The sequence below is a fragment of the Benincasa hispida genome, chromosome 8 (assembly GCF_009727055.1).
Source record: "Benincasa hispida cultivar B227 chromosome 8, ASM972705v1, whole genome shotgun sequence".
Taxonomy (NCBI): Eukaryota; Viridiplantae; Streptophyta; class Magnoliopsida; order Cucurbitales; family Cucurbitaceae; genus Benincasa; species Benincasa hispida.
The window spans coordinates 55,833,879-55,844,575 of NC_052356.1; the positions used below are offsets into that span (position 1 = coordinate 55,833,879).

At 34.4% G+C, this 10,697-nt stretch overlaps 1 protein-coding gene across 1 annotated transcript in view; it reads right to left on the minus strand.

Annotated features, from left to right (window-relative positions):
- LOC120084197 (homeobox protein knotted-1-like 2) overlaps positions 1–10,465 on the minus strand; it is a 36,793-nt gene extending 26,328 nt beyond the window's left edge. The window contains exons 1-2 of the mRNA XM_039040089.1: positions 10,346–10,465; positions 10,031–10,273 (exon numbers count right to left, since the gene is read on the minus strand). Of these exons, the coding sequence (XP_038896017.1) occupies positions 10,031–10,198 (168 nt within the window). The 5' untranslated portion in view covers positions 10,199–10,273; positions 10,346–10,465. The remainder of the gene's footprint in view (positions 1–10,030; positions 10,274–10,345) is intronic.
- Positions 10,466–10,697: the final 232 nt, after the last annotated feature.

Genomic DNA, 10,697 nt, shown 5'->3' on the forward strand with positions numbered 1-10,697 from the left:
GCGCGCCTAGGGTTTGAGAAAAGGGAAAAAAAATATGTAAGTTAATTACTCCTCATTAAGCTTGCAATTAAAAAAAGAAAAAAGAAAGGGAAATTCTTCATCCCCTTCATGAGAACCCATCCACCAGCCCCTTGATAGCTATCAAAAAAAGTTATAATTCCTAGCGTAATTTAGGTTTGTTAATGGATTTTACATTTTCATTATCCTATTTTGTAGGTATCAAGCAACCAAGAGGTAGAACCGAATGTTTGGTGCAAAACGAGGATAATTTGAAGCAATTTGAGCATTCAAAGGAGATGAAAATGATCATAATGCCCCTGAGATGAGCGTCGCAATGCTCATCAATCCTTCAGCCCAACGCTTGTCCAACGTTGAAAGGAAAATTGCTAATGTGTGGGGTAGTGTTGTAACACTACGGGTTTTTACGAAGATTCCAGTGTTCGTACGCATGCCTCTTACGCAACCAAGAATCAGGCCAATATCGCATCCCTCGCCCAACGCTCGAAGGCCATCTACATAATAGCGTTGTAATGTTGTCCCTAGTGTTGCAACGCTCCAACGATTTCTATATATACTCTCTTCAATTTTAAGTCATATTTTATGGAGTCCAAGGAGAGGCCTAGTTTTCTTCCTTCCTCTTTATCTTTTCAACATCAATAGGTTAGATTTTTATTTTTATTTTGGATTGTAAGCATGGATTGGATTGTATCTCTTGATTTGTCTATGGATTATTGAGGTAATTTCTTCTCTAGTTTCGTGTTTATTACAATCTTGCATGAATAACTTGTTAAATTTATTTTTGCATAAGAATGTCTAGCTAAGTTCACCTAAGTAGCAATAGTTAATTAGGCATTTGATGAAGATTCCTAGAATGTACTAATTGTAGGTTCAAAGATAAAATTGATTAATTGAATATGGTTTTCCTGACAATTTATCAACACAAATGAATCCTAAGTCATAATGCATGTATGTTTAGTTCTAGATGGTCACCATCGAACCCAATAGAATTTAGAAGCATGTATATTAGTTAGGGTATGGCCATTTCGACCTTAATTAATAATTAGGACGCTTTCTTGGTTAGATTCTTGCTAGTTATCCACCATTGTAGAGGCTAGTTCGGTCAAATTAAGCAAGTAGTTATGCATGCATAATTCGATTGCATAATTAATTGGTAGAAAACAATGATAGAAATTGCAATGAATGTCTATCTTGATCTGAGAACTAGATAAACCGATCCCAGTTTATATTAATCCCTTGCAATTTAATTTCTTGCATGTTTTCATTTTATCCAAACCAAAACCCTGTTTTTACTGCCTTCCACAGTGGAATTTAGCTTAAGAGAATATTAAATCTTAGCCTCCATGTAGTTCGACCCCATACTTGCCACTTATGCTACTTGTTAGTATAAGAAGTAGGTTTTTGTGATTTATAAATATTATTGTTTCGGTCTGGAGTTGAATTAACAACATCGATTTTTTATTTCAAACAAAATGGCACTGTTGTCGGGGAAGCCAAGCCATTTAATCTCTTTTTTAATTGAATTTGACTTGTTAACTTTAAAAACCTCAAAAATATATTTCTTTTTATTGTGTCTACTTGTATTATCATGGTAGATGATTTGAACATTTACTATACGCTTCGTGCAAAGCAAGTAGCTCAGTGAAGAGAACAAGAGGTAAGAGAATTTAATGAGCTTAAAAATCAAATATCCGAGCTAACTTCTCTTGTTTAAGATTTGGTCGTTAGGCAATTACAGGTTTCACATGGTCCTGAATGCGACTATTATCCCCTTAGAAGATGCCTAGCCAAACCTGTTATCGATGCATGCCTCTTCCTCCAATTTAAGTATTTTTTTAGAAGAATTGGTTAAGGAGCTTTCTAACAAATTGATAGCTTTTAGAAATAAAAGCTATTGCAGCCTTTTGCTTAGAATTATAAGGGTTAACGAGCAGAAGATGCGTTAATCTTGCTAAGAATTCATGTGAAATAATAAGCTTGCGTCGATCAACACTGAAAATCTCCGCTAACCCTACATCATGCGTTATTTTGCGTCAAAATGTCTATTTTGTAGTTGTCGCGGGAATTGATCGCATGCGTTGATCTTAAACCATCGCAAAGTTGATCACATGCGTTGATCTTAATGAAGACACATTGGTCACATGGAATGCTGCAACTACAGTGATAACCATGATAGGAGGATGATCGCAGAGTGGGTGGAATGTGTTGATACTTCAGAAGAAACAATCATGAACGCATACCTTGGGAGTATCAAAGAGATAAGATCATGATGACATTTCACCTATCGTGTCAGTAGTGGCAGTGATTCAGAGCAAGTTATTAAAACTGTCAGGGTTTGAGGCCTATAAATAGAGCTTTGGAGCCCAAATTCAAAGCATCTGGGACTTCTGCCTTGGGCAGATTCTTGTGATCACAGACGAGAGCATGAGCAAAAAGTCTTTGAGAATTTTTCATTTCCACAACTTCCACTGATTGACAACCAGAGCTTTGTCGAAGATAGAGCTCGAGAGAGACTACTCCACCGCCCATCCATTCCACTACCGGCAGCCTTGATACATATTTGATGGAAGCAAGAGATTGCCCACATCTAACCATCCATCTTTATTTTCACCTCTGTATTGTATTACATTTTGACTTAAGACATTAATACATTTTGTAATCAATGCATCTCTTTAATTCCTTCAACATCATTTTCATCATCTTCTTCTACTTTATCATCTTTTTCTTTCACCGCAATGAGTTAAGTGCAGATTGCAAGAGTTATCGCATACTCAATCATGCGACATAGAGATATGACGCATGTAGCAAACTACTAAGAGGTGCGCATTGCGCGAATATAGTGAGCCAATCCTATTTACTTAATGTGAGGCTATCGCAATGCTTGTCTATGGGCAGAGTAGCTATAACCAATTACCCAAGAGGGTAAGTAGTGAAACCCACGAAGCAAAGTAAGCAATGTTCCCAAAGATAGGAATAACCTTATGCTCAATGCAACCATGCATTATAGAGATATAAGCATGTGGCTGGCCGCCGAGAGGTGTGTGATGCATTAGTGTGGCGAGTTAGGATTATCCTTGCAACCAAACTTAAGGATTTGGTGATAACTCCCCCACAACTCTACTTCTCCATGCATCTCATTACAGGTTAACAGTTGTCGCATCTTTACCGATTCTCATAGTCAAATTTCAATTGTTCAGTCTGTTTAGCTAGGAGTAGAAGTAGCGCATAGTTAACCAACTTCTTTCTTTTTATTTTTATTCCCCACCTCTAACGCATTACTTTTCAAATATCACTTAGTTGCAAGTCCCCGTGTTCGACCTCAGATCATCCCGAGAAACTTACGATCTTGTTATACTTTGTGAGATAGTAAAAAAACTTGTGACAGGATGCATGACTGTCACATACACGATTAACACATAATTCATATTCTTCATATCAAGGCATGATCATTGCATGACCATCAACACATGAAAATTAACGCATATCAGCAAAATGATTTATCCTCAACACAAATCTTGTGAGATTGTGTAGGAATCCTCCTTTAGTCATCAAGAATTCTCGACTTTCCAGCAGGATAACTTCCATTCCATATTCGAAGCTAGAACTGAATTTCAGAATCCAAGTGATCTCGTTGCTCAGATTACTAAATCAGTTGAGAGAATTGAAGAGTATTAGATGGAACAATCTTCTGATAATATCGAATTGAGCAGTGAAATGACTAGCATCGATCGTCAAGTTGAGCAGGTAGTTCCTCAGAGCACGATCAAGGTAAGACTTTGGGTTTTATAATGCATGAACTTGTTGATAGTTCTTCTCAGTATGTCCAGAATTCTATTGAGTCTTACCAGGAGACTCAAGTCCCGATGCCTGTTGAGGTTGGTCATGTTCCTCAGCTAGCAAATGTCATGCTTACACTGGAGAACCGTTCAGAGCTTCCCACCGTTAATACTACTAAGGCTGTTTGTTGAGGAATTTTACCCTTTGACAATGATGACAATGTCTATCTCATGCCATGTTAGGAACAATTCAGTAAGGTAAAGTGTGAGTCCGTACTTCATCTCGAGAAGTCTCAGGTAAAAGAGTTGAGGCTACAAATCCTCAATTTATTTTTTTTTTCTCCTGGCATTACTTATATTTTTTATTATTGCTCATTTTTTCTCTACGAGTAGGAGTTAGTCGAGTCAGATTATGTTGAGTCTTTTCTTTATTTCGACTCTTTAGGTCATTGAAGTCTTTTGATTCTTTATTTTTACCTTTTTTGTCTAAAATTAAAAATCACAAATACGACCTGTCTGGTTCTTTTCAAAAGATGGGAACCCTTATAGTCTTACCACACTATATCGACTCATCCAAGAAATGACAAGAGAAATACGAGAATTTCTTTGTGCTTTGATAGGGGACAAGTCACGTTGAGCAACCGACGTTAAAAATTTGTGCTTCCTAGAGGCAGCTAGGTGACAAACTTTAATCACTTTCTAGGAATAAAATTTAAACTAACTTCTTTCTGTGTATAGTTTTCTTTTCTTTTTTTTTTTTATCTTTCTTTTGTTTCTCCAAAGACTAAAAGAAAAGAAAACTAAATTGAAGAGAGCGGTAACCCAACCATCACCCCATATGCGAGAACGTTTTCAGGGGAGGTTTTCTATTCCCTTGTACCTTATTTTATAGCTTCACTTATGACACATTGGACAATGTATCATTTTAAGTGATTTAGTTTTGATCTTATCTGGAGTCCTTGAGCGTTATGCTCAGACAATATTTCTTGATTGATATGTGTGCTTTGAATGTTTGTCTTCTATATTGCTTAGGTTGTTATGATGATAGTTTATGATGCACTCTTACTATGATAAAATTTGCATGAAATAATGTTAAGAGAGCATGATCATGAATTTTAGCCTAATTTAAAAAAAAATCTTATCTCTTATGCATCTTTAAGTTATTGTTATTGTGAAATTAAAGTCTTGCATGCTTAGAATTATATTATCTAGTTTGTATTTCTGTTGTCACCCCAAAAGGCTCACCTTTGACTTAGGAATAATCCTACTTGTTTTAGAGCAAAACTCGACAAAGTGGATAAAATAGAGCCTAGTGTGAATAAAAAAAAAAAGAAGCAAAAGCAAATTAATTTTTTAAAAAAATGAGGCAAAAGCTAGCTTGCCTGCAAAAAATAATAGTGTGTTCGTGGATAGAGGTGAAAAGAGTTACCTCCGTGGTGTATAGTTAGGACCCCGCGAGAAAAGAATGGACAGGTTCCTAACGGTTGAGTATGAAAGCTAGTCGTCTAGGTAAAACAAATGCCAATTAAGATTTGTGTGCATAAGTTTAGGCACCCTTGTCTTAATATTGCCTTTTGTTTGCAAGTTTGGTATGTCCAAGGTTAATAAATGAGTTAGATAGGGGGAAAATGGATTGAAGACTTTATAAATACTTTCTGGATCGTGCAAGCTTAACTAGCAAGACTCTAGGCTCACTCATGCATGAATAGATTTTGAATCATTCTTAAAAATACGTTTCATTGATTGATTGCAATCGAAATTCATTGTTGATTGCAAATTTCATCTTTTTTTACTGATGAGACTAAAGTAACAACTAAGTGTAAATTTAGAGCATGCATGATATTTTTTAATAAACTTTTGTCTGAATGTGTTGTTTCTACCTTGCTTGGGGCGAGCAAGAATTAAGTTGGGGTGTTTGATAGCTCTCAAAAATAGTTATAATTCCTAGCTTAATATAGGCTTTTTAATGGAATTTACATGTTAATTAACCTATTTTTAGATATCGAGCAATCAAGAGATAGAATCGAGCATTTGATGTCAAACAGGATAATTTGAAGTAATTTGGAGTCAATTTCAGCAACGGGGTTTTAATAAAGATGAAATGACCATAATGCTGCTGAGATGTTTAGCCCAACGCATGTCCAACACTGAAAGGCAAATTGCTGATGTGCAAAGCAGTGTTGCAATGCCACAATTTTTTATGGAGATTCTACGTCCGCATACGTCCCTCTTGCGCAACCAAGCATCAGGCTAGCTTCGCATCCCTCGCCCAGCACTCGAAGCCCATCCACGTAACAACATTGCAACATTGTCCCTAGCATGGCAACGCTCCAATGATTTCTATATATACTCTCTTCGATTTTAGGTCAAATTTTATGTTGGATTTTATGGAGGCTGAGGAGAGGCCTAGTTTTCTTCCTTCCTCTTTATCTTTTCAGTATCAATAGGTTAGATTTTTATTTTTCTTTTGGATTGTAAGCATGGATTGGATTGTATCTCTTAATTTGTCTATGGATTATTGAGGTAATTTCTTATCTAGTTTCTTAGATTATGTATTATTCATATCAGTTTGAGAGTTGAATTGTTTGGTGTCACTGTATTTGTTATACTCTTACTGATAAGTAGTTGTAATAAGCGTAACTTCATATTAGTAAAAGAATCTTTCCATGGGCACACTGTCCCCCAAACGTAGGTGATTTTGCACCGAGCTGGGTTTACAAACTTTGTGTTTATCTTCTTAAGTCTATTTATTTCATTTTTTGGTTGTTACTATGTGTGCAGGTACTTTGTGTGTGACATCTTTCAGTGAGTGGTGGGCTTTCGTATTTTTCATATAGTTATAGTAGTTATAGTATTTTAGGTTTATTTGTAAGTAAGAGAATGTGTTGTATGATATACTACAGCTATGGTTGCAACATAAATAGTTATGTATTTGTATTATTAATAGGTTTATTTGTAAGTGCATGAGAATGTTGATTTTACTATCATGCAGATATGGTAGATATATTTATTTTATTTATATATTTATTTGTAGGTGTATGAGAATGTTGTATGTTGTTATCTTGTAGTTACAGTAGCGACATAATAGCTATATTTGTATTTTAATAGATTTATTTGCTAGTATACGAGAAATGTTCTATGCTACTACCATAAAGTTATGGTAGCAATTCTTTAAATAATAATAATAATAAGAAGTTATGGTACCAGTTCAGATTGTTTTCAGTATATGTGGGTGTCCGATTAGGGATTGTTGGTATATGTGGGTGTGTAGGTACTATTTTGTTCATTTGTAGTTCTAAATGTTGCTTAGTTTTAATGTTATTGTTACATTTAAGTGATAGTTAACATTTTGCCCATTTTATATCTAAATGTTATTTAGTTTTAGTTTTAGTGTTAATTTATTTTTTCATTTTTGTTCTAAATATTATTTAATTAGAACGGTGGATAAAAGATTGTTTGATCAAAGTAGTGTTAAGCTTAAGTTTTAGGTAAATATTTTGTTCATTTATAATTCCAAGTGTGATTAATTAGTTTTGATTTTCATTCTAAGTTTTAAATGATAATAGATAATGTTAGAGATTTGAAATTGGTTATATATTAGTTTAAGGTTGTTTGAGTTTGTTTCTTAAAATGTCTTGATATTGTCTTAGAAGTTGTCTCATATTTCTCAAAATACTAATCCTACATACTTTATTTTTTCCTTATCTGAAAAATTCTGTAGATTTTTTTTTTTTATTTATTCTTTTCTTGTTTATTCTCTGTAGATTTCGAATTGTGATGTTTTTCTATTTTAGCTATACTTATTTAAAAAATGTAAGATGTTTTCTTGTTAGGGTTGCCACTTTTGGATAGTTTTTGTTGAAGCCTTTCGTTTTTCATGGTGGCCAAATGTTGCAACTCCGATTCTGAGTTATTATTAATCTTGAAGTTGTTGCTCTAAATCATCATTGAAGTTTTTTTCAAAAGAACGTTATCTAAGTCATAGGGGAAGCCTAAGATATCGATATTTGAGAAGGGTTCTCTATCTTAGGAGGAACCTAAGACATCATTATTGAGAAGGATTTCTCTAACTTAGGGGAGTTTAAGTTCCTCAAGTGAAGGTGCATTCCTACTAAGTTGGAAAAACTACATTTGAGAAAGACTCTCACACTTAGGGGAGCCTAAGTAATTCTTTACTAATATACTCATACTTAGGGGAGTCTAAGTTTCATTATGAGAGATTATCACACTTAGGGGGAGCGTAAGCGATCATTCACCGAGTCAAGCATTTCGTGTGTCACTGTATTTGTCGTAGATTTACAGATAAGTACAATGTTATAATTGTTTGACTTCATATTAGTAACAGTATCTTCTCACAGGTACACTGCCCCCAGATGTAGGTCATATATCGTCGAACTGGGTTAACAAATTTTGTGTTATCATTTTGAGTTTTTTTTTTTTTTTTCAATCTTAATGTTGTTTAGTTTACAATTTTAGTGTGAATTTAGTTTTTAGTACGTGTGCATGGGTGAATAGGTTCTTTAATACAAGTGTTATAATTAAGTTTTTATTTTTGAGTACAAATTGGAGTTGTATGGGTGAGAAATTTGAACCACAAACCTCTTGATCCTCAGTAAAGATGCCAGTAGAGCAAAGCTTGGCATTACAATTAAGTTTTTAATTACTATTTTATTTATTTTTAGATTTAAATGGGTGAACTAGTCATTGAAACTAGTTAATTTTTGTTTATTTAATTAGATGGTTCGATATCAAAGTACAAAACGATTTGCCAATGACGTTTAGAATATAAGGGTTGTAGATGTGATTTTCCAAAGATTAATTAACCTTTCATATTTTTTAAAGTTTATTGTAATGTTTTCTACAACTTTATATCAACCAAAAAGAATGTTTGGTTGATCATACTTTCAATGAAAAATGAAAAATACTTTTATTTTGTGCATAATCACAAGTTATAAAAATTTGATATTTATTAAAATAATTACATGCTGCATTTAGAAATTAATTTCTAAGTATCTATAAAATACTTCGTATATAAATAGATTTTGCCGACGCTATAATTAAGTGTCGTCACAATCATAAACTATCTTTATCGACGCCACATAATAAATGGCACCAGATGTTTGGTTCAAAAGATGACAACACAAGTAGAATGTGTGTCACCAGAAGCTATCTTTGCAATCACAAAGATGGGTTTTCGACATCTTCTTTCACCTTTGTGCAGATGCACTATCATGGCACAAGTACCGTTTCCTATCACAAGTTCACATGTAACTACGAGGTCAAAATTTTATCGACGCATTTCCAATATGCATTGACCGAAAGAGCAATGGGCTACACCTAACCCTTATACTCCTCACTTATTAGTCACACAAAAATAGAATTAGAAAAAGATTATCTTTTAAAAAAATAAAAATGGCAAGTGACAAAATTTTATTGGACAATATTTAGTATAAAAATAAAAATAATAATTAAAAAAAATTTTAAAAATAGAAAAAATTAAAAAAATAAAATAAAAAATAAAAAAAAAGGTGCATCCTCACCCAAATTTTGTTCCGGGCAGAAGTGTTTGTTATTTGACATGTTAGCAACTGTTTCTCTTGACAGAGTTTTGCAATGGTTTTCTCGATGCTAGAAAAAGTGTCCTATTTTAGACTTATGCGGACACTTTTTCGTGTAAAAAAAACTCAATTTATTGTAGTGTTTCACTCAGGGACTACTGTTCCAAAGCCCATCACTCTACCTATTAAGAAGTTTTATGACCTTCAAAGTATCGAATTTTCTACAAGAGGTGTATTGTTATCGGACTACTCAGGCTCAACTGCTTTTCCTCCTAGTAGATGATAACTGTGATGTATGAAACCGATAGTCTAGTCTATTTATGAATTTTTGGAGTTACTTACTTGTAATAACAAAAATTTTGGATCACCACTATAGACATACATATATCATGTGATGCTGTCGGCCCACATATAAAACGACCGAAAAGCAACCATGAAAAAGGTGAACCCCAAAATAATATAATTAAGCTGTCTTTATTAATAATAAACCCTTTCTACTTGTTGAAATGTTGTATGTTCGACCTACTTACTGCCTGTCCAGGAATAACCAAAAAGGAAAGCGGTTTGTTTTCTAAAAGACGCCTTTTAAGGAAAGCTCTAGGTAGTATGACACGTGTATAGTTGCCCTGCACATATACATTTATACGTAATTAGATGAAGCACATAATTAAAACTCACCTTCAAACAGTTGAGGTGAGTCTCAACTAACAGGCTGTACAAGGGGTGGTTGGAAATTTTCGTGCGCAGCATTTCTCCTTCCCAGCCCCCTTCTTCTTCATTTTCATCTTCTAGGCCTTTTAGTTCTGGTTCTTGTCGTTCTTCTGTACAACCATTCTCAGACTCCATTGGATAGGCTTCTTAATACACGCCAAATTCAGCTTCTTTCGACGTAGTTTCAGAAAATATCAGGGGTTGCCGCATCTGCACAGGTTGAGAGTCGAGTGTTATAAAGTAGACAATAGTGAGCAGTAGGTGAAATAGTGAAAGACTTACACATATTTGGGAGGGAGGGAAAACCAAAATAAGTGACCCATGCAGCCCAAATATGCATATATTTTAGAATGAACAGTGCGAGTCAGAACGGTATAGTAATGGACGGTAGTGGGTGTGGCCTTTCTGCTCCCTCTTCTCCTCCCTCTTCCACTCCTACATGTCTTTTTACACATCGTGAAAGTAACACTTCGAAAGGGTTTCTCGAATAATGGGTAGCTTTTGTTAGTACAAAATTTCATATACATCAGAGGCCCTTTCCATCTTTATCTTTTCTATACCTTTTTTTCTAATTATACTAATCGTTTCCTCACTTTTGATACCAAAAAACTCCAAATTCTCAATTGTTCATGAT